Below are 25,422 nucleotides of genomic sequence, written 5' to 3' on the forward strand. Positions count from 1 at the left end.
ACTTCATATTTGCTTATTATTTTTTTTCACTTCCATTAACATTTCGGGTCTGATTATTATCAGTTTTAGTTTTTTTTGCTATAAATAACAATAATATATATTTTTTCCTTTCCATTAAACATTATTCATTCCTTTCTTTGACGGAAGTAAATTATAATTGTAGAAAATTCTTTCATGACGATATGTCCTAATAAGCTGCATTTATAGGGTAAATGTTTTGTGCTATTTTCATCATGTTTATGGAGTTAGATTCAGATGAAAGGTATGAAATCTTAAAACAATAAGTCTAAATTCCCATTTTTATATCAACAAATAAAATTTAGTTTAATTAAAGTTTCAGAGGTGTCTATACTTTTTTAAGTAAGGTCGTTCACTTATCACGCTTTAATTTTAAGATTGGATTAGAAGTTAGTAAGAAGATGTTTGATATGATAATTAAAACAAAACGATTTGTTGCTGATAGAACTTTGTTGACAAGTTAAAGAGAAGAATCTCGAATAGCATAAACTGACTAATTGATCAAAAGTCTGACCAGAGCCCGAAGTCGACATGAACTTTTTCATACAAAATCCGAATCGATTTCGAGTTCTGAATCTGACTCCAAAACAGCGTGACTCATACTCGGTGACAATCGGTTTAGAACTGGCACCTTTCTAAAGTAACACTGGCCTGGAGTCAGATTTTGGATCGATTAACCGACTTTTTACTACCCGAGGTATAATAGATTAAGATGTAGGTTTGGCGTAAACCAAAATCAATGATTTTATGTTCTTGATAAAATCAGCGATGTTCAAATAGGTAGAGGTTGGGGAAACCCGGATAGAGAACTGAATATTTTGGATAACACAATAAGTGAACGATCCTCAAGCTAAACTTTAGAATTTTAAAACTGAACAAGATTTAAACTAAGTCTTCATCCTGTTAAGATTAGTTAAGGATTCAAAATCAGGGTTATGGAATGAATCTACCAAAAGAATTGTTTTGTTTATCAGTATTTCCTTTTTTACTGGTTTTAAGGTCATGATCATCTTTATCTAAATATTTTTTTTTTAATTTTCTTTTGTTTTATTTAACGCAAGCACTTCTACTAATCACACTTACAGCGATTTTTTTTTATTTTATGTTTCTGTGTATATCTTTTTTATGGTTTACGTAAACAAAGGGGATTTAACATTTTTAAGTTAATAATGTTGTCTACTTCATCTTTTAATTATTGGCAGAATAATTGAACATTGTTGAATAAAATCTTGAATATTCCCATCTCATTTTTTCATGTTCAACGCATACTTTGATTTATTTTAATTATTTTTTAACTCAGCATTGCAAAATTTTTTTGAAAAAAAATCAGACCGTTTTATTTTTTAACGAACTTTTTTTGAAAATATTTGAATTTGTAACGAATTTTTTAAACTTTCAAAATTTAAATTTTCTTCAAACAAAATTTGAGGAACCAAAAATTTTATATATCATAATGTTATCATTAGTATCTCTCAATATACATAAGTAAGTCATCATTATGAGCTGTATACCAAATATATATATTTATGTATATTCTTATTTTATTCCTTCATATATACTTATTTCTCATATATTGTAACTGTATTGTTTAGTATTTTTCTTTAATTTAATATCTTTTTAATAATTACTCTCTTATTTTCATTTTACTACTGCCCTAATTTTGATGGACTTAAAACTAATTCAGCTTCGGTGAATTGATGACTATCCTTGATTGGTTGACCTCGTTCATCTGTAGACGCAGAACGTCCAGTATTTGATGAATGTCTATGTTTATGCTGCGATGATCCCTTATGGTGATGGTGATGATGATGATGTTTATGTCTTCTTGATCCTCCATCTGCAGCTGTTGTATGTTGTCTATCGTTTGTGCTATTTTCACCAGAAACGGCAGCATTTGATGACGACGATGTAGTCGTATTTGTAAGAGGAAGCGTTAAGGATAATGTCGATGGTATATTGAATGTTGTCGTGACTATATTGGGACTAATCGGCAATGGTGGCGGTGAAAACGGCGGTGGTGATAAAGGCGCAGGATCAATTATCATAAGTGATGTCTCCATCAATAATGTATCAGCATCTTTAACTTTAGATTGATTTAATGACGTACGTTGTCGATTAAGCTTATTAATTGCTGTTGACTTTTTATTTCCATCACTATCTAATTGACTATCGTCTTCGATTAATTCGTTAAGATCACCAACATCACATTTATCATCATCGTCACTAAATAATGATGTTGGTTCTACTCGAGGAATAACTACTTCCTGATTTATATCAATTTGTTGTATCTCGCGTTCAGTTTCGGAATCTGTTAAACTAAGAATATCTATGACATTTAATGTATCGACTTTAAGCGTATCCATTTTCATCATCATCTCTATTGGCGGCTCTAGAATTGCATCATTAGCTTGTGGCATCAAGTTTATAAGCGACACGTTACTGCTTCCTTCATCCGTAGGCTCCTTTATTGTCGGTATTGTCTGACATAATCCACCTCCTGAAATTGCATTACATTTTTGCTCCTTATCTAAAAATAATGATGTTGATGCAATTTGTCTTAATGTCTCTACACCTTCATATGATTTATTTTTAACTATCGATTTCGGTGGAAATTGTGATGATTGTGATGATGACATTGGAATTTTACTCTAGAAAAAAAAGAAACATGTAAAATTGAATAGAGCAAATTTTTTATCGGAAGTACATGACAAACATGCACAAATATGATAATGATATTATGTATGTCATAAACAAATTAGGTGCTTCTATATTGAATAATTAATTTTTAAAGAACAGTATTAACTGTACTTGATATTTCAAATACACATCCAGGTGACTTTTGCATTATGATGCAATTTTAACAGCCTTTCCAGAAACTGAGCCAAAGCGGCTCGGTGGCTGAATGGTTTCGTTCTTCGGGACTTAGTCATTGCTAACCGACCCAAGCGGTCATGGGTTCGAGACTCGACATGGTAAATGCTTCTAATGTCCTTTTTGAATCATATGTACTGGATACCCGACTCACTGCATCCGTTTGTAGGATGCAGGCAGTAATGTAGTTGAAGGAGTGGTTTGGATCCAGGCAGGACTAGATTTGAGTGCGAAACCTCATTCGTTAAACTAGCATTAGCTTTGAGATGCATATTATACGAAGTTCCTGGATCTTTTAGATCTGAATAGCTGAATAGTTTATCTTATTTTTCCAGAAACTGTTTAATTCTTCTCACCACGTAGAGAACATCCATTTATCATTATCACATCTGCTGTCTTCTTCCATAACATTTTCAAGCATCTATTCTTAAAATTAAAAACTAAAAAATTCCCATTGCAAATCTTACATTGATATACGGGCCACGTGCTATCGATACACGTTTAGTGTCGCCTAGGAGGGAAGTTCGATGATCAGCATCTACCTTTGCATTCTTTTTATTACGCTCACGTCTACTAATACAATGTGATGGACATATGCAAAACATGATACGAAGTACACAAAATATGACACCAATTACTGTTGACGACAGTCAATGTTTAATGATATAGAAAGAAATAAAAGCAGAAATGCATATAAGAATTAAGTCATCATTCATCCTTAACTTGAATTTACATACTTGCTAATACTGGCCCTATCAATCTCAATTCTTGAGTTTTAAAGCCTTTTTCTCCCGTTCCTACGAAAAATATGATTGAACCGATAGAAATTGTTCCTAAACCTGTAAATTATGATCGATTAAGATATTTTACTCATTTGTAAGATATGTTCAGTATTTACCTATATAGAGGAAGGCATTGGCGAATGAACTTGGGCCTCTAATTACACCTAAGAGATCTTCATCGTCTGACGAGCCTCCGATTGACGCATCTTGTACCTAAAAATAAATTAATTTAATAAATCAATCCCGATCGGCACATGCTTTTCATGGCAGTCAGATGGCGACCACATGATATCTAAGTGACAATTTTTATGGCTGATAACATGAAAATTGTCACTTGGATATCATATGGCAACCATTTGGATGGCATGGAGAGTTTGTGTCGACCGGGAATGGTTTGTGACATTTGATGTAGTATGCTACCTGAGCATTATTATAATTTAAATTGAATTCTTTAAAATGCAGCAGATATGCCTGATTTATCCAATATTATGCATTGAAAATGTGATGACCTGAACAAGATAATATGCATACTTACTCTATTTCGTTTCATCCACCGCCGATTAAAGGAAGCTTGATTTGGATCTTGTACACTGCATCGTCGACCACGTTCAAGCCATGCTTGGCGACCTTGTGCACACTAAAACAAATGGAATTTAAAGAATACTAATAAAAAAGTTCTCGAGACATATCTTTTTGATAAGCGAATGTACAAAAAAGTTTAAGCAAGTTTAAATAGGAAAAAGAATATTTATTTTACATGAGAATCTTATAATCAAAACTGTAAAAGTCCTGTCTAAAACACCTATTCGTGTTAACTTAACCAAAATGGTCTAATCAGCACCAATAGTGACGATTTACAATTTCAATTAAAAAAGCTCTCTTCAAAAGGTATGGAATGGGATTTTTGCAGCTTTTTATAAAAGCAAATGGATTTATGTGCATGAAAGAAGAGCCGACATGAAAGGAAATAAAAGGAAGAACCAGTTGCATGCTAAAATTTATCTTTTAAGTTGTTTAAATTAATTTTTTTTGTTGCTTTCGTTTCTTGCCAACATGAACCTTTATTTTTCTATCACTTGAATTGTTATTTGTACTTTTTGCGGTTCTTATTATCCTTTAAGGTTTATTGCATATTTTTTTACGGAACAATTTGTATAGTAAGCTCGTTTTTAGTCAGTGGCGAGTTTATAAAATAAAGTTTTTGCTGGTTTGTCTAAATCAGTGCTGGGCAACCTTTTGTTTTTTACGGCACGCGTTGGTTCTAAATCTAGATCATAACGTACGTATTATGGCATTATACTGATGTATCGCAGCTCACAGGTTGCCCACCACTGCTCTAAATATTCAAATAAAGTGAACAACTTCATGCGAACTTTTAAATAGATTAAGAAGGTTTTGGTTTATTAAGTTGAACAAAATTTGCTGAATTGTGGAACTGATTCCATTTTTGCTCTTTTTTTGTTTGTTATTTTGCTTAAAAAGTTTTAAAAATGAACAAAAGAAATTCAATTTTGTACCGAAAATTGTAATTTAAAACATTGCAGTCCTTATAAACGAATTGGGTTAAAAATGTTTATTGCATGTAGCATACAATGTAAATATCAAGGAACAATTCTCATTCATTTTTTATTAGAAACATTTTTATTTTGTGCTTTACTACATCAATTTGATAGCATTTTCTTCATGCTTGATTGATTTGAAATGTTGCAATTTATAGACACTAAGCACATGATCATTAATTCTCGAGTGCCCGATAGTTTTGGTAGAGCTTTATTATAGCCGTTCGTTACTTTTAGGTATTTTTGCCTCTTTTTTTGTAAAAGGCAATATACAGTCTCGATGAATAACAGTAATGTAAACCATCTCCTGTTTATTGTAAATGACAGTTACCGACATTTAAATCTACAGATTGCACCTGCCTATAGATAACGAATTTTATAAAAATTTGCTTTCAGTAATTAATATGTAGAGGAATCGTGCATGAATGATTAATAGTTTACAGATTTTGTACGATATTGCAGGCTTTCGAACAGTGGTGGGCAACCTGTATGTCGCGGGATACTAGTATGAATAACAGACACTTTATTGTGTCTCCTTGCGTTTTCGTTCCATCTTTGCCAACAATGTTTGTCGCAACAATTAAAAGGTTGCCCACCACTGCTCTAGAAAATAATATTCGTGCAAATTTTAACTGACCCGAGTGACACAAGTGAAATAGGTTTTGTCACAGATTTATTTATTATCATTAAATGGAAGCACATACTTACAAAGGTGCAAATTCTGCATATATGCCTACATTTAGTGTTAATTAAAGTGATCGTGTGGGAGGTCATGGATCATAATTAAACTGTACGACCAACAAAGTAATTAAGTAAAAGTGACCATGACTGAACCTTGATGAAGACGTGACAAAGCTATATTCATTTATGGCACATGAGTTAAAATAAATTCAAAATTTGTATTAAAATATTTTTTGAATTTTGAATAAATCTGTTGATTGCATGATATCTGTAAATTGAATACTATGTCCAACACCTAATAGTATATACAGTACATAGCAGTACATGACTTTCCTTAATATGAAAAAAATTATTCATGCATTTTTAAGTGAACATCATATCGTGATAATACAATATTCATTTCATACTTTATATAAGGCTGTGATTATGGATAAAAAATCTTAATTACCAACGTAGTGAAAATAAAGTTGATAAAAGGTGCATGATAACAAAATATGCATTGCAAAACGTCAATTATACACAAAAGCATTTATGACTCGTCAGAATGCATTAGCCAGGTAGTGAATGTCAAAAAGTGACCAAGAAAATTTAAATATAACTCAAACACGTTAAGTCATTCTTACTTCTATTTACATAATAATCTTGTTTGAATCGAGAATTCAAGTGTCATGACACTAAAGAACTAAATCTTTTTAGCAGACAACACAGAAAGGCGACATTTTCGGTGAAATTTATGCTTTATTTTTAGTTCTTAAAAAGCAAAAGAAGCTTGTGTTATGAATTAAAGCTAATCTTTTACTCCAGTCCAATAACATTGCGTGATTCGAACAGTTGACATGTTTACGATCACTTTTTTCATGTTTTACGAAGGAAAGAATATTGAAAAATTTATTAAGTTAGGCCATTGGTAAAGAACCTTTTATTTTTCGCGGCACACCTTGGTGGTAAGCCTCGACCGAAACACCTCATAGCATATGATTTATAGGATTTCAAAAAGAATTTGGCGGCACACTAGGATGCCGTGGCACACAGGATGCCCACCACTGAGTTAGGCACTCTACGAATGACTTAGTGCTTCCTTAATTTTGAAATTACTGTTGATAAAATGTCAACAATCGTCCCAGCGGCACACTCTTGAAAATTTAATTTATTGCCATCACGCTTGGTCTAACCACCCGTCAGGCACTTTCACGTCATTTAGCCTTCAACATATCGACTTAGCGGCGTTCTAACGGCTTCGTTGTTCCGTTCGAGTCGATTTATTTATCGATTCCAACAGCCTTTTACATTCATAATGCATTTTGAATATAATCAAGCACGTGCTCAATCAAAAACAAAAAATCAGAAGCAATATTAAAATCAATAAAATGGAAAAATTAGTGAAAAAGTTCATGTCTGCTTCATAGTGAGCATGAAAAATTTTTCATTCATTACCGACATTGACACAGTTTGAGTCTATGAAGTTTTTCGCCCATAAATTCCCAAATAGACATAACGACAACAATATGAAAAACAACACTCTCGACAAGCATGATTTTGTAAATATGTAACAATGACTTTTTGGATATACAGCAATTAATTGTTCTCCAAAAGTAGCCAAACGAATTTGTATCGATTTGTGTCCGGAGAATGAATTATATTCACATTAAAAGTTCGTCGTTTATTCAGTTTTCGTCACACATAATGGTAGGAACCACTTTCGGAACTACATAACAAGCTGAATGTGAGCATGGAAAAAGCAACTTTCAGACCACTCATCGATTAGAATCAGCATATTGATGGAATTTTCACTATTCACCTACAATAAACACGTTATTTTGTTACTTCCGTTATTTCTTAAAATGTCCCTATCAGTCCCTATCTGTACAGTTATTATAACTAAAACTGAGTTAACGATAGAAATTGTTCTCTGAATTTAAGGAATAGGAAGCAAAAATGGAAGCCGGACAGCGATAACACGGCCGTAAAGTCAAGTTGTTTCTCCATATATTAATCCGATTTCATTACCATAAGCACTAGTTGATATACATTCGCAATGAAAAAAGTCATTTGGATAATAAAAATTATTTATACATAATCAAAATGACCTGCGAAAAATAAAAAGAGCAGACAGAATTTCCTTAGTAATCAAATTAGGTATTTCTTGAAATCATAAAAGAAATCACTAATTTCGTTTGAATTAGTTGATCCGAACAGCATAACGTAATGGTGGGAAACCAAAATTTTTTGGAAATACCATGAATCGTATGACATGTGGTTTTGTTTCGGTCGAGGTTTCCCGCTAAGGTTCCCAAAATTGGCTTAACATATCCGCTAGGACACCACTACTGTTGGAATTGGATTGCAGTGCAGTAGTAAGAGGGTTACAGGAAATGTGTAATTTATAAATGGCACTTTGCCATATAGTCAAATACCCCCGAAAGCTCAGTGGTAGGAGCATGCGACCGAAAATTGTAGGACGTGGGTTTGAGTCTCATTCGGGATCCTTTATTTGGAATCATACTTTTCTGTCAGATCAACAGCTACGTCACCATTTTAACGGCAAGACGTTAATGACGCTCTGACGGCACCGCATTCTACCGCTCGAGTGATTAATTGCAAAAATGTTAGCTGTGGAATTATTGATCATTAATTCCTACCTCATAATTCAACTAATTATTTGATATCAAAAAATGAAATATTATTTCTGGCTTAAATATTCGCAAGGTCATGATGCCATATCCTTTTTCCATTTTCATTTTTATTTTTATGATTTATGAGAGAAGGCATGGAAGGAAATGATTGAGTAATATTATATAAGTAAGTGTTTTTTTTTTGGCATCGGTCAAAATTACAAAACGTGATGGTGAAGAAATACGATACTTAATCACATGTATGCATATATGCCATTAAAAATTTATGTTATTACTATTAATTCTTTATTATTGCTTTTTATTTTTTCCGATTCATTCTTCCTCTTCATTTGCAAACATTTTCATTTTTTTCCTGCTTTTTCCTCCTCGTTTTGTTTGCTAACAAACATAAAAGTATGAATATTTATGCAAATAAACAGAAAATTGGATTTATAAATGAAAATAAATTTGATCGATTGAATGGCGAGATTCTTACCAATGAATATGAATATATTTTTGAAGGATTTTTCATCACGATATGTGAGAATCAATGGAAATCAATAAATCATTTTATTAATATTTTATTAAGTAGCTAATTAGGTACGAGTAGTTTGTGACTAATAAATCATGCTGACGGATTTTTCGGAGAAATTTTTTACCCCAAAAAATCACAATCGATACAAAATTGCCTCCTTAAATAATCCCAATGCCATCGTTTCGTTATTCATTTAATTTAAATCACTAATGTGCAGCGGAAGACAGGCTAGCCACCACTATTTTAAACATTCTAAAGAACCCTTAAGAGTGAACTATCTATCACTCCATCAGAAGGACTTCCTTAACAAAAATTCTCTATTATTGTTAAATAATTCTGATCGACTCATATTTTAATTTTGTTACAACGGCAACGAGGAGCCAGTTTAAGACTTAATGTTTAAACATTTTTCAGTTACCAAAATGCAAAATAGGGCAAAGCTACACCTAGGATGGCAAGGTAATATGCTTGTTTTGTACCAATGGTACACCAGTTGTGTATGATTGTTCCACCAGAGGTACGTAGCGGTACAATGCTCCAATATTAGTACACCAATGATACGGTACAGATACATCGCCTTGCCAAACCAGATTTATCATTGTATCATATCAGTGGTCTATGTATACCGTATCGAAACATTGGTTGATTAAAATGTTATCAAGTAACAATATTCCAATTTGTTCCGATCAAGAATGATTGAATCTTATTATTTTTGACCAAATTTATCACAAAATAAATAACCTAACTAGGTAAAATCGTTCAATTTAATTCAATAAATTTACATCTGCAAGGAACTGTGTCCATAACAATATATTGTTATTTCAAAATTAAAAATGGGTAAAAATTTCTATTTTTATAGCATTTGCGCCACGCTATCAAAATATTATTATTATTTTTTTTGGAATTTTCGTCCATGCAACTGTATCAATTTATTTGTGTGTATACAAGCAAAAATAAAAAAAAAAAATGACTCATTTTAGGCATACGACATATTTTGATCATGTTCTATTTTTATGTAGAAAGAAAAAAAAACTATTTGGTGCTATTGCTTTTTTATGACACCATTTGTTTGTTTTCCAAATGCATATCGAAGTATTTTCTCCATCACTATCTATCTGTCAATAGATGCACTATTGATGATCATAAATTCAAATTCAAATTTATTGTGCACAAGCAAATCCACTTTTCCATGTTTTTCTTGAAACTGTTTTTTTAGATTATTTTTTTGTATGAAATTTGATGAATTAATCCTTATCATTTTCTCATCTCCATAACACAAGCATGCATGCACGAGAGTTTGTGAAACATGAAAATCTTTTAAGGCAATCACTAGTTTTCTAGATACGATGATATTTGTATGAAATTACATATCGTTCTAATGGTGAAGATTGTTGAGGTTTTTAGTATAAATATTTACCTCGACAGAATACATTCTCTTCATTCTGACTTTTTGACATAATTCTTTCTGAGTTTTCATATTCAGTCGACTGGAATATGATCCTTTATGCTTGGTTTCAAATGTGCGCCACTAAATATTTTTATTTATATTGTGTAAATTATAAAATAATTAAAAATACGTTATTCCAGTTAAGTAGGAATATTCATTTTAGATGATAACATCATCATTGAGCTTCATCAACATAAAGCTTGGATTTAAATTCTAATTTTGTAATATTTACATTGCCATAATCCTGACGAAAATCTTCATCATCATCATTCTCGTCATTTTCATTTGAAAATGTAAAAAGGCTTCTTTTTCGATTACTATATTTGCCTGTTGGGTTATCCCTCTCATTCTCTAGTTCCTCTAACTCTAAATCATACTCATAATTCTTTAAATCACTTGCAAATGATATTCTTCTTGATGAAGATACAGATAACTTTACTTCCATTTCCACAAAAAATTATTTTAAATACAATAAGCAATCACATTATATCCACAGTGATGGTTTAAGACTAAAACGAAATGCTTCAATAAGTTTCCAATATTTGAAAAAAAAAATATAAATTTCAATTGCTTTTTTGGAAAATGGCAATAAAATCATTTCCAACAATGCAACATTGACCTATAGACAAACACAGAATAGTGTTATTTCTAGAGAAAGTGGTGTGAGGCTGAACGACACGAAAGGAGTGAAAAAGATTATGATGAATGAGATAGAAAATATGGAAATATAAATTTGTACTCGGTATTTTTGGTGTAAAGAATCGACGGAAATCAATAAAAATTCGATTTTTTACCGATTATTGGATTTGATAGAATTATTTTATTGATAGGTGCATATTAAAGCAACTCGATACACTTGAAATTGTGAATTTCATGCCCGAGCGAGACAAATGGAAAAGGATCCGCCAAGGACGATGAGTTTAAGTGGCTCGGTGGTGGAATAGATTAATACTTTGGTACCCAATTATTGCAATTTGCATGCTCTGAGTACAATTTGCATGATCGAGATATGGAAGGAGGAATTTTTCACTTGTTCTATTTCGAATCATATGTAGTGGCTCAAAGAACATTCTGATCCCTTTATCCTTCGGTACTGAGTACCTCACCCTCATTCGTTAAACAAATTATTAGCTCTGGACGATGATAATCTTCAATCCATATTATATATTTTTTGAACCTGACATGGTCAAATCATAATTTTTATATAGCAGTTCCTAAAAAGCGCTAAAATAGCAAACTCACTAGTTCTAACTCTTCCTACCTATGCTAATGATTTCAAGCCATGAATATGTTATAAAAACTCGTATCCATTACAAAGTTTTCTTAATTTAAAGCTTCATGGAGCTTCATGTTTTCATGTCAACGACGAAGGCAAAAACACATTTACTATTATTGTTCCTTGAAGTTTTATTTGTACCTTGCATCATCATCCACATAAATAAATATAAATTATGACGAAGATGCAGTTATATCTCTTATGAGTCTTTGTTATGAATTTTCCAAATAACTTTTTAGATTGAAAACTTAATAATTTTACTATAGTTCAGGTGATAATGGAAAAGTTTTGTTCAAGATGTGTTGTTCATGAATCATGATACATGGATTGAATGGCTTGAGAATTTATCATGTTAGTTTTATAACCAAGAATGTGAACATCTTTCTATTCACTAGAACACATAAATTCCTCACTTTACTTTTTTATGGCCACATTCAACAAGCTTTCATTAATTGCTTGGTGTCTCCCTTACAATAATAACCGTACCGAAATATGTCACACGAAGAAAGACAAGTTAATAAAATTATTCTAATCAATAAACTTTTCCAGATCATTTTTCACTCTGAATTTGAATTATCATTGATTTTACATTTTCTTCTTTACATCCTTCCGATTTGTCGGTTTACATCAAAACATTTAAATTGAAAGAAGCAGTCAGCTTGCAAATAATATAAAAATGTTTATTGAATTATTGAATGTGATTTGTAATTCTGAATAAAATTTGTGTCAAACGCCGTCGAAATGATCTTTTTTGGGAAATCATTGTTTTATCTTTGAATCTTATGAGGAACCCGAGCAGCACAATTTAGTCGGTAATTCCATTACGTTGAAGTGTTGATAGCAACTGGCCTCCACTGGTCTATAGATCTTAAAAATTTCTATTCTCTATCAAACAACTATAAATTATTACTTGGATACTGCCCAAAAGTCAATAATTCATTTTCAGTGGCTACATTTAGCCTCAAAGTTTTATTTGTAAATGATCATGATATTTTCAAAATTGTAGCCTATTATCGCTAATAGCTAATTGTACTATGTCATTGTCAAGCCTCGTTTCATGTTTTGAATAACTATTGTTAGCACATTTTATTGCTAAAAAAAACTAAGAAATAAAATAAAGGATATAGAAATAGTGCAGAGAGAAAGAAATAATATAAATGATGTATCTTCTTCTTTTTTTATAGTCAACCATCAAACAAATGACGAAAGCGAAAGTTTTATTATTACTAGCGCAAATGCTTCATTCGTCTTTTTTCCCGCAGATGACAATTCTCTTTAATTTACTTTAATCTATGCTCGTGTTCATTTAATCCAGTAGTGGACAACCTTTTTTGTGTCGCGACACATCTTGATGGTAATCTATGACTTGGCCATGACTGAACCCGCATGTGGATCGTGATATTTCCAAAAAATTGACAGAACACTATTGTATCGCGACACAAAGGTTGCTCACCACTGACTTAATCGATTACATACATGTTAAATTGATTCATCTTCATGAACATCCAATTTTTGTAGTTTGAAGTGTGAATTTACTGAAACTTTTTATATAAAGTAAAAAAATAGTTCCTTTAAATGACTATGCTATCATCGTCATCATCATTATCAACACCCATACACTTATTCATTCAGTATGTATATATTAACCGCTCATGTCGATTATCATGATAAGGAGAAACTATAAATTTTTCGAGTTTTGCATCATTTGCCATTATTTTTCAATCATTTCTTCCCCTACAACAGTGGTGGCCAACCTGTGTGCCGCCAAAAATTTTGGAAAATGTCATGAACCCTGGGCTTAGTGCTGTATCGATTGAGACTAGCTACCAAAGTGTGTCGCGAAAAATAAAAGGTTGGCCATCACTGCCCTACAATATGCAATCAATTACCCTACTTTATAAGTGAATCTTATCAAAAAAGTCGTAACTTGAAGAAATAATGTTTTCAGAAGTAAGAATTTAAATACCACAATTATGCTACAATTCTGACGAAACTTCCGCTAGGATATTTTTCACCCTCAATTTCATACCGACACCGTATCGGGAAATGTGCAATGTACGTACTTGAAAATATTTGAAATCAATACCAAAATTTACTTTTAATGACTTTTGCTTTCAGAGAGTGTCAAGTTCTCTTCACATTTCATGACTTTTATGTCGTAGACTTTCATTTTTCATGTGTATATTCAAAGTCTCGCAGAATTTTGCTTTGCTTACATGAATCAAAAAATCGATTCGACCTCGAGAGAGTGAGGAAAAGAAATGGAGATAAAGAAATATATAAAATAATAAAAAAAATGGTTGAACTGTGAGAAGTTTCAGCACGCAAAAATACAATATTTATTATTATAGCAAATTGCCTTTTTGTAACTAACATGAAATGAATTTTGCTTTGTTCTATACGCGGAGTGTGTTGATGATTTAAATTTTTGTGTTTTATGACTGCTGTATAGGATTAGAAATTACTTGACTTTACATCATATGATACATTTTTATTCCAGAACTTAAAATATTATGATCTTGTTCTTTGAAAGAAAGTGGAAGCAATCATCCACAGTGACACTGTATGACGATGATGAATGAAGCTTTTGCCTTGAGTTTCTAGTGACAACATCATATGATTCTAAGGAAGTAAATTTTTTGGTTTGATCTAGAATGCCACAAACCTTTGCAACGTCACTGATCTTTTTCACTAAGGTATGATATTGATTTAATGTAACGGGATTTAAAGATCAGGAAGACGTCCAAAGAATTCCCGGAAGAAAGCTATTGACAGTAGCAGTAATGCATTTGATATTGGAAATTGGCAAGCGGATGCCATCGGTAGGACCAGTTTCAAACGCCATCAGGAGGAAGTCCTGAATCACATTGATCTGTATGGCCAGCGAAGTAATTGAGTAAGTAAAATTAAATATACATCAATGCATAACATAATAAACGAATGGCTTCTTAGCTAATTACTTTTATTTTAATACTCAAAGTATTAAGCAACTCAAATATCTAAAACCAAAAGCCGATCGAAAACAAAAGCCGGTATAGAACATAAAATATTTATTTCTGCGTTGCTCATTGTTTGCACAGAATAAGGAAAATGTTCAAGCTTAATCTAAGTTATGATAGAAAGTTTATCTAAAAGATTATAAGTACGAGAATTATGTTGTCCGATCCTCTAAATTAATGTGTGAGGATAAGTAAATGAAAAACTATGGAATAGACGTCTTAATGCAGGCAGAGTAAACCAGAGGTGATGTTAGAAATATTTTAGAGAGGAAGTAAGGAAAAGTAGCAAATTGAAGAATTTTTGTGCCAAAACGAGAGTTAAATACTCCCCTGAATGCGGCCCTGGATCGAACTACAGGAAAATATTTTACATAGCAAAATTTACGTCTAAGAATTCCCATCTAGGATGTATTTGTAATAGTTGTAATCGATAAAAATCTTAAATTGTCTGAAATGTTCTAAAACTTTTCGTATTGTTTTTCAAAAGTTCTCCTTTGATCTGATACAGTGATGGTCAACCTTTTATTTTTTACGGAACACCTTGATGGTAAGTCTCGACTGAAACCGCATACGACATACGGTTCATGCCATTTTCAAACATTTTTGGTGACACACTATTGTGCTGCGGTACACAGGTTGTCCATCACTGATCTAATGTTATCATTGTCCTATTGGTCTTAAATTGTTCAATTATCTTTGGAATTTTTACACTAAAATTATTTACATCCATCGTCATAGAAACTAAAGATTCTCGTTACAGTTCATTCCTGAACAAGGAAAGCCTAAGTAAAGCTATTCTGCTGATATTATTTTGAATGTCTCAAAAACACGAACAGAGTATTTTTAACGTTCAAGTACTGAAATGAGGAATAAAATAAAGGTAATGTATTTTGTAGTAAAAAACAATTTGCTTCGATTATCGTAGACATTAAGGAAAATCCACTTTTTTTTTAGGAAAATGAGCAGCTTTGCAGTGAAAAAAGTTCTAGTTTAATATAACTTATGTTTTGGCATTATGTCAAATTCAAGTTATTCATAAATTGTGTAACTGTAAGAAAGTACTTAATATTCTAGATCCCCTCCCTAGACTTTGAGTTGTCACATAACCTTAACTCCGTAATAAGTGAACGTCCCCAAAACATAAAGCTCATTTGATGTAAAACTTATTCTTGTAAATCCGTTTGTTAAATAAATATGCACCAGTAATTTAAAGCCTTGCTGATTTAATTCCTAACAAAATCATTAAAAGTACTTAAAGTTAAAGCAAACTATTCCTGATGCAAACATTTACCGGTTTCAAAACACTCATTTAACGGTGTTTAATTGTTCAGATTTTAATTGCCACTTCCACTAGTTTTATTTTATAATTATTTCATATAAATTTACGAGCAACCATTCCGTGTTAACATTTCAACAGTTTTATGTACAAATGTGAAGTTTTGTGTTATGAGCGATCATAATAATGAAATTATTAATCAATAAATTGTAATTATTACATGCAAAAAAAGATATATTTTTAATAATTGGTGTAGATGATTATAAATTTGCAAGTAATTACTATTAAAATTAATCTTTTAAGTTCGCTGCTTGTTATCATGATAAAATAATTAATATTCAGCAACCTGCACCTTTCTTGAAATGAATTATATGTTGTTTTGGTCTAATAGTGAACATGGTCTGTGATTGGATGATTTGGTAAATTTACAGATGTCATTGTTGCCAAGCTGAACAATCGAGCTGGATCATAGCTCGAAGCCGACTCGATTTTATTCATGGCAGTCAAGTAGTTATCATATGGCATCCAAGTGACAGTTTTGGCAATTTTCATGTTAACGGCCATAATTGTCACTTAAATGCCATGTATGAAAAACTTGTGCTGATCGGAATAAAATCCTAGTCGACTTCAAACATTACTCGGAACAACGTTTGAAAAATGCAGATAGGAACTCTTAAAGCACAAATGTTTAGGTAACATAAATAAGCTCTTTATCAACAATTAGCGAACTTAATGTAGAATTAAAATTGCATTCAAGCAGCAAACATTATATTCTTGCATATAAATAAAATTTTAGCTTGCAAAACCTCTATTAAAGAATGTTCATTGTGCTACTTAGCATTTTCACATCTGTTCTTTATATTAATAAAAAACATTTATATGATTATCACAAAAGTGAACTCAAATTGTCAATCCACACATATACGAAATATGGATCAAGTATTGCTTTATTTTGATATGCTAAAGTAGAACAGAATAGAGAGAAGAAAGAAATTTGTTGGGAAAATGGAGGGGTAATTACAATGAAGGAGTTTGAACGACGTACTGCAAATTCAGCTTTTGTTGGTGGAAACTGCGGGAACGGTGGAATCTCTAGACACGGTGGTGCAACATTACAAGGAATCTCATCTCGACCACCAAGTCGTTGACGTCGTAGCTTATTTCGCGCAATGCGCTGTTTACTCCTTAACATTAATGCTGCCTGCATTTTGTTGTTTTTGTCTTTTTATTCACTCATACAATGAAATTCTAAGATTATTTTTATCACACTTTTTTGACGTTTAGCTTTAGTTTTTGTTCTCTACAAAATTCATGAGTTTTTCACATTTTTGTCATTTTTCATTTACATTCAAAAACGTTGAAGCAGATAAGAACATAAGATATAGTTGCAACTACTGTATGCATCATGTAAATTTTTCTTTTTCTTCATCGCTAATTTTTTATCACCAAAAAAACTTTGTAATCCTGTTTCTGTTAACATGTTTTTCATTTAACTTATATTTGTTATGGTCCGGTCCCTCACGTGATTACTTAATAATTTAATTTTATTCATTTTTCATTTACATTTATCACTATCCATGAGTTGCTGCGCGTGATTTAAACGCTTCACTAAATAAGCAGAAGAGAGTGTTTAATTATTCTAATGAGATTTTTACACTTCAACTTTCTACTGCCTGTGCTGACTTGACCATTGTTGTCATTATTTTTATATTTAATGATGGTTGCTTAGGTGTGTCGTAACATTATTTCTCTATACATTGTGTCGATAGCTTTCCTTCTTATTATTATGTTTTTTCCATTTATATGTATACATTCATTTGTATACATACTATAACATAAATAATTCTATTTGGTTTTCGTGTATGCAAGGATTTTTCGTGGTTGATTAGTTGATTTAATAAGCACAAACACCTAGGACTTATTTATATGTATGGTTTTTCTCGTTAATTTTCTTTAATTATTTATTTTAACATAAACATGACATTCATCAAATACTTTTTGTAATTTCAAATATTTGATTTCTGAATGCTTTCTTTTACCATAATTTGCTTTAAATAAACACTGTGTCTTAATTCAATAACCTTTACTGATTGTTAAGAAAACAATAATGGCATGTATTAACTTGAGTAGTATTTCATCAAGGATGATGAATATGAATACGATTATATTGAGTATTAAGCATATTGAGTATTGAGTTCAAGTCTCGGATAAGCTAAACATCACACTGCATATTTGGGATCCCACCATTTCAGCTCAAATCAGAAAAACAGGAATAAAGACTAACAAAGAAAACTATTTTATTAAAATAGACAATAGCATGGAATATCGAAAACAAAAGTCTCCTCGATTCTTCATATAAAGAAACAAACCTATAAAAATCGGAAAAGAAGCAATCAAGCTTTATATTGGGTTTGATATACCACCACGATAAAATTATACGATTGAGCATAAAATGAATAGATTCGATTTGAATAGCATATAATTTGCATATCTGTTTGATTTCTTAGAAAAAATAACAAAAAGAAGGGAATTTCATCGAAATAACTCAATTTTTGAATCCATTAATTCCTTGCCAATATTTTTGTTGTAACGTTCATTTGAGTTTTGAATAATATTTACTTTACATAGTTGAAAACCCCTTTTCATAAAAAAGCTCAGTCTGTTTTTGAACTTGGATAAATAAACATCTCATTTATTTATAAATTCGTGAAGAAAATCGCGAATAAAGAAGCTTAGCGGAGACTTTAAAGTTCCTTAGCTGAGCCTTCTTCATTTGTGTCGCTAGGGGAAGTTTTTATTAAACTACATTCACCACAATTACAAAAGTTTTGAATTAAAATTTGCAACAAATCGATTTTCAATTTTAAAATTAATTCATTTACGACAATTAAGAGTTCTTTCAAGAGGAGTTTATTCAAGAAGAGAAAAGGAGGTAAATGTTGAATGAATGAACGTCTTCATATTATTGAATAGCTCTTTGAGTTTTAAGTATCTAACTGTTTTCTCGTCAAAATATCGCATCAAATATTCATGATAAAAATATGGATTTATTATTTATTGGATATTCAGACAAAACTAATCATAGCTGTACATTAAATTCTAATTTCATCACTATTGAATAAATAAAACATGGAGATGATTCGCTTTTCAAAATCAAACAAACCATCCATTGATCAAAATTGAATCGAATCAAAATTGCATAGAATTCAATTTGCGAATAGGAATAAAAAATTTACATATCAAAGGAAGGGCAGATGATAGTGTGTATAAATGTGCTCGATGTGGAAAATATTTTACTTGTCAGATTAGAATTTCATTGCAAATATTTTTTATTCATTATGCACATGAAAAATTCATCTTTCAATTGCACTATACAATAGCACGTGGTTTTATCGATTCTTGCTGGTTTTGCTTCCTTTTTATTAAAGTTCTGTTTTCTCACAATTAAATTTGAGCATTAAAAGTTTGTAAAATATCTAGTATGTAATTGTAATTTTAAGAATATTGATTGACTGAATTCTAAAGATTGTAATTTTGGGAATAACCATAATTGGATAAAAGGGAGTTTGTTCTGTTTAATGCCGCAGATTAAGGACCGTGAAAATGTTCGGACATTTTAGTGTTGTTCATATACTACGTTCGGTTTTGCAACAGTTTTTGCATGGAAAATTTGTAACAAGAAGAAAAGGGACGATCTGAATCCAATTCACTTTCCCGAACAGCACAACATGTAGTGTATCGCTGAGTCGCCGTATTAACGATAAAACGCAAACATGCACATGTAACCAAAGTGTCCCAAATGTATTACATTGATATTCCTTAGGAACGTTATATATTACATGTGCAACATTTAAGTTACATGGATGTCCTTACAGCACCGTAGCGGCTGATTTCGATCCGTTTGTACGGTTAAAATTCGATTCCCCTCAGGAATTCTAGCAATATCCGTGATTAACTTTTCATCAATAGAGAAAACCGCGTTATTATTTTCAGGTGACTCTTTAGCTACATGTAAAAGACACAATGCAATCAATTCAGCCAAATTCATATTTTGATATCCCAAATGTTCCCTTTTGTTCGTTTTATTAAAAAGCTTTCCACAAAATTTCTTAGGCAGCATATGGTAAGCAATGAACCTCACATATAGTATTGAAGGTATTGTTTAATCATACTTCATCACATATTGTACATTTTAGAAGTTTCAACAAGTTGCAAAACCATATATACCTAATAGGTATTCAAATGCAATACTTGAACAAGCAAACATGAATTCGAATGTAGAATGTTTTTTGTGGTCAATATCGTTTAATTGCAAATTGGAAATAAATAGAAATGTCAGGAGCAGTACTTGCAATTATTTAAATTCCCAAAAGGACATACAAAATTTTAGTTTTTCGAGTAACATAAGAGAAAATCTAGGAAAGGGGAAATTCACTAATTACGTAGCGTTTGGGTTGGGTAGGAAGTTGAGATTTTGAGAGGAATATTGGCCCTTAAGGGAAAGGGTAGATCAAAAAGTCGATTTGATTTTGTTTTGCGTTTTGTTATATGTGAACAGCCCTAAAGTACAAAATTTAAATATTTAGTGATGTTAACCACTAAAATGTTTTTTAATGACATCATTATTGGAAATCATTCCATGCTTGATGTTATTGAACTAGTTTAAATATAAATCCCGGAATATAGCACTTAATTTTAGTCTGTATAGGATAGCAGTTAATTATTCCCCCTTTACATTTAATTGATATTGATTTTTTATCCAATTTATTTTTAAAAACTTCATATTCACATTCATATATGGATGTAGCAACTCTCAATTACGCACCAAAAAAAAGAGAGAGGATGCAGAATAGTATTTAAATATGGTAATTGAGTTTTATTTATAAATATGAAATGAACAGGGATAAAAATTGAAAAGCTGTGAAATTGCCAACAGGTTTTATTGACTTTTTTTTTGCTCTCGGTGCCTTTTTCATTCAAATTTTTATTTGATTTGTGCGATTGCTGAAAAGGAATTGTGAGCTTTCATGTTTAACAATTATGATTTTCAGCTAATTAAATTCTCTCTGTTCGTGACCTTTTTTAATATTTAATATAGAAATGGAAAATTCTTGAAAACATTTCGATTTTTTTCTAAAAGGTCTACCTTCTTAAGTTCTGACCTTTCAAGGACTGTCAAACACAACTTTTGTGGTTTGAAAAATATAACTTGAAGCCGAACAAGTCACTGACATTTTAGCTATTTTTAAGTGAAATGATGATGGATAATGATTCATGTGACGAGTTGTCATGAAATGATATGATGATGAAAATGAGGAAAATGATAACAAAAAGTACGAACGATATTAAACAATTATATTACTGTCATTAAAGTTTTACCTCAATACAATTTGGATTTTCTGGATCATAATAATCCGTTTCAATCCATGGTTGAGTTGTTGCTGCATTTCCATTTGGCAATGTCCCGATAAAAAATTGTTGCTTTTGCTGCTCATAATCATCATTTGTAATATTAACTTTAACCGTCTGTTGATCATTGGCTGCTTCATCAGCTTCCAATTTACGATTACGATAGACAGAACAAGCACGACCCAGTGGAAACTCTGGCAAATCATCAACAATTTTAGGTTTGCGTAAATCACTTAAAGATGTCATCAACTGTTGATCTCCCTGTTGCTCTCGATTTGAACCACTGCCGGGAGACGGAAGTGGCGTCGCAGGAGTGATAATAATTCCATCGTTCAGTGGCACTTGGACTGATAATAAATTTGATTGACTTTGTCTTTGAAAATTACTTGTAGTGTTATTGTTATTATTAGTATTATGTTGAAGATGATGAAATGGACATAAATTCGTTCCTTGTGGCGATGCGGGTGGTGTTTGTGCTTGCGAAACTAATGGAAATGATGCAGTCGCTGACTTTGTTAATTTTTTGTGGTGCTCTACATCCAGTCTCAACTCTCGATGTCCAAATGTTGGAGTGCGGGCATGTTGATTATTATTATGATGATGACATGAAGACAACAGTTGATGTGAAGGTGAATGCTGTTGTGCAGATTGCTCGTTAATTGGTAGTAATAGTCTACTATGACCCGTATATCCGGCGCTTAATTTTCGTACACCAGCATGCGGTGTTCTTAGATATGATGCCGGTAATTGATGAAACTGTTTACTTTTTGTTGGCGTTGCTGCAAGATTAGCCTTTGAAGCAGCTAATTTTTCTTTCAATGCCTTCTGTATTGCCGCTTTGTCCTTCGACGCTTGTTGTGCCTGTCTTTTGCGTGCTTGACGGCATGATGCCCCTCCTGCAGCCGCATACATTCTCTTTGTTTATAAACGCGATACTCTTTTATTATTATTATTTTGCTGAATTGCTTATGTGTATATTGACAGAGACACTACACGGTTGTGTATGTATTGTTATGTTTTTTGATCTTTGATAATTCTTGATGGCGATTTCCGTTCTATGTATGTTCTGTAAAGCTTATTTTGCCACTTTTCTGTCTAATATTCTTTCGACTTTTTAATTTTGACAAACACACTCACACACACACACAAGTCTTACAATTTTTTTTTCTTAATAGTAGTGAGTTAGGTGTGTCCACATAATAATTTTTCGACCCAAATGTTACTTTTGCATTATCATCGCGTTATAAATTTATCAAAAAAGAATATTTTCTTCTCCGAAAGGTGTGTGTGATTTGGAAGGAAAAATTGTAGGGTGATGGTAAGGGTGATAATGATAATGAATGGAAGCAGTCAGTTGTGTATGGTTGTAAAAGTTCAATAGGTGGGAATGAAACGACCTTGAGGTGGGTGTTTACAAAGTTTTTTTGATTAGTTATTTTTATGTATTCTGTCTTTAATCTGATTTAGTGTCAAAGATAATCTGGACTTGATTTTTAATATTTTGAAAATTTTCAAATAAACTTTTGAAAAGTAAAATTTAGACCAATGTTCTAAAACCTGAACATTTTACACATATAAAAAAATTTAATGACCTTTCTTAGTACTTCCAATAACCAAATAATCGAGTACAAAATTTATTTAAGGTTCTTCTTGTGCTGCACTAAATTCGTGAGTTTTTGGGGTTTTCTTCCAAAATTTTTTAATTTTTTAATTTTTGTTTTAAAAAAATATTTTGAAATTTATCAACAGAACTACTTAATTCTGTTATGCTTTCCTTTTGTGTTTGCTGTTATACTTTTTTGTATAGATTTTCATAATCTTCTTTTTCTTTTACCTTACATTAACTACAATTCATTTTATATCGTGATAACATTTATTTTTAATTTATTTACTTATACTTAATTATTCTTTAAGTTTCTATAGTAACTAGCCTGTCTTAATAATCAAACAAAGAGCTTTTCTTGCCACTGGATCACTTCCAGAAACTCTTAAAATTTAGTTTTTTTTTGGAACTAAGTTTCAATTCCTTGACTTGCAAATATATTTTATATATTGCAATATTTTATACTTTATTATAGTGTTACAAAATCAATACTTAACAAGTTGATATCAAAAACTTACAAAAAAATTCTTCAAGCTACGTTTTCCAATTATAATTTCTGAGCAGTATTCAACTTCTTCTGTTTTCATTCAATGCTCAGCGAATAATGAGAGGAAAAAGTTTCTATAAAAATGATAACTATATTCAAAATAGGAATAGAAAAAGTTCCTGCAATTCAGCTTCAGCTTCTCCTTATTATATATATTATTAAATGAGTTATATGAAAGACAGTTTCACTGCGATGGAAGAAGAATGTGTAAAATTTTTCATCCGTTTTAAAATAATAGAACTGGATATGAAAAAGGAATTCACATGAGGGAAATTTTTTTCAATATAAATAATAATAATGCTAATAAAATAATGAGTACAATTGTCAGGAGTGCAATATTTTTTATTCTATACCCTCTCGTTTTTTAAAGCGCAACAGTAAATCCTTTAGTTTTCTTCTTTTTTTTTGAAACCGATAGTATTACATAAATCACAAGTTCAGACACACATACATGCACTACAAGCTTTCCTACAATGTCAATAGTAGTTAGTTATTCTTTAAAATTAGTTATAAGTAGTCAGTGAGATATTTTCATAGAGATAAGGGGGTACAAAATAAGGTAATTACATTGAACAATAGTTTTGGGGGATATAAAGTTCAATGGCGTGACGTTGACAAAGAGTTAGTCGATTAGTCATCAATGGACAATTGACTTTTATTTATGCATGTATATGTAGATGCAAGGTTAAATATTTCGTCACGGAAACTATAAAAAAATGACTGAAATTCAGTGCCAAGTAGCCTATAGTCACCTACTAGTATAGTCACTTGACAATCGATTCATGAAAGTAAACAAATATATAGTGGAAAATTACTTTGAGCACACACGACAATAAAGAATAGGACTGAATTCAGGTTGACACGCAACAAAAAAAAACTTTCACAATTTGAGTGTCAATGTGTTTATTCCACTTTACTTATTACTATGTATTTTTGTCCTCCTTCCTATTTTTTTCCACTTATTGTTTCTCTTTAGGCATTTAACAGTGAGAAGAAGCACAATTTTTAATTCTTTACTTTAGCTTTTGTTGCTGTTGCTCTTGCTGTGTAGGAAGAATTTTTTCCTCTCCTACCCTTATTTCTTTTTTTTCCACTGCCACAGCTATTATAGTCGTTTTCAAGCTCTTCAATATTTTATGTGTCAACCAGTTGCATGTATTTCGAATATAAAATGGCAAAGTGAAATGAGAAATAAAAAAGTTTCTCTTTTCATTCATTATATGCTTTATGTGTACGTCCCCACTATCTCCTTCCCTCTATCTTCAATTTGTTCGCTTGTCCTGTTGAACTTTTTTCTTTATATATTCGTACTTTTTTATGCTGAAAGCTTTAGAATTTTAACGGAAATTCCTGAACTTTGGTTGATTTTCTTTTCAAGATCTCTGTGTGCTAGCTGGATTTTATATAGGCTTGGACTTTTAATTTTGTTCTTATTATTAATGTTTAAGGTTTGAACCTTATTAGACCATCAGTAAAAACTAGAAACTTCAACAACATAAATATCGCTAAATTTTTACTATCAATGTTCAACAGAAAGTATAAATAATAGTAAAAAGCTATAAAATATTAGACCAACAATGGATTTATCTTTCCTCAAGTCAAACAAATTTTTATATTGTCAATTTCGTTTCCTTTATGTTTTTTTCAGAAAGTATTTGTTCTTCCTTGAATTATTTGTCTTAAAAAAATAAGTTCAACAATTTTTTAAATTTTATTTCCATTTTCAAATTTTTAAGACAAAGGCAATAAATTTAACATTTGTCATACATGGAGGAATAATAACTTGTCATAAACATTCACATTTATT

At 31.3% G+C, this 25,422-nt stretch overlaps 1 protein-coding gene across 1 annotated transcript; it reads right to left on the reverse strand.

Moving 5' to 3' along the window:
• Nucleotides 1–1,452: 1,452 nt before the first annotated feature.
• On the reverse strand, nucleotides 1,453–25,335 carry LOC139090526 (uncharacterized). Its single transcript, XM_070640258.1, has 6 exons — nucleotides 21,436–25,335; nucleotides 4,207–4,308; nucleotides 3,788–3,884; nucleotides 3,627–3,728; nucleotides 3,357–3,526; nucleotides 1,453–2,666 (listed from the first exon to the last, which is right to left on the reverse strand). The coding sequence occupies exons 1-6, from the start codon at nucleotides 22,375–22,377 to the stop codon at nucleotides 1,665–1,667; spliced, it is 2,415 nt and encodes an 804-aa protein (XP_070496359.1). The 5' UTR covers nucleotides 22,378–25,335; the 3' UTR covers nucleotides 1,453–1,664.
• Between the last annotated feature and the right edge of the window lie 87 nt (nucleotides 25,336–25,422).

This window comes from Chironomus tepperi, unplaced genomic scaffold (genome assembly GCF_022539635.2).
Source record: "Chironomus tepperi strain 1889 unplaced genomic scaffold, CSIRO-AGI_Ctep_v1 contig_219, whole genome shotgun sequence".
Taxonomy (NCBI): domain Eukaryota; kingdom Metazoa; phylum Arthropoda; class Insecta; order Diptera; family Chironomidae; genus Chironomus; species Chironomus tepperi.

Bases quoted from the DNA above. Each gene is read 5' to 3' on its own strand.
- LOC139090526 (XM_070640258.1), bottom strand. From the start codon at position 22,377: ATGTATGCGGCTGCAGGAGGGGCATCATGCCGTCAAGCACGCAAAAGA. The intron at 3,885-4,206 runs GTAAGTATGCAT...ATTTATTTTTAG, and splicing joins GGTGGATGAAACGAAATAGA to GTACAAGATGCGTCAATCGG. The intron at 3,527-3,626 runs GTATGTAAATTC...TGTCGTCAACAG, and splicing joins GATAGGGCCAGTATTAGCAA to TAATTGGTGTCATATTTTGT.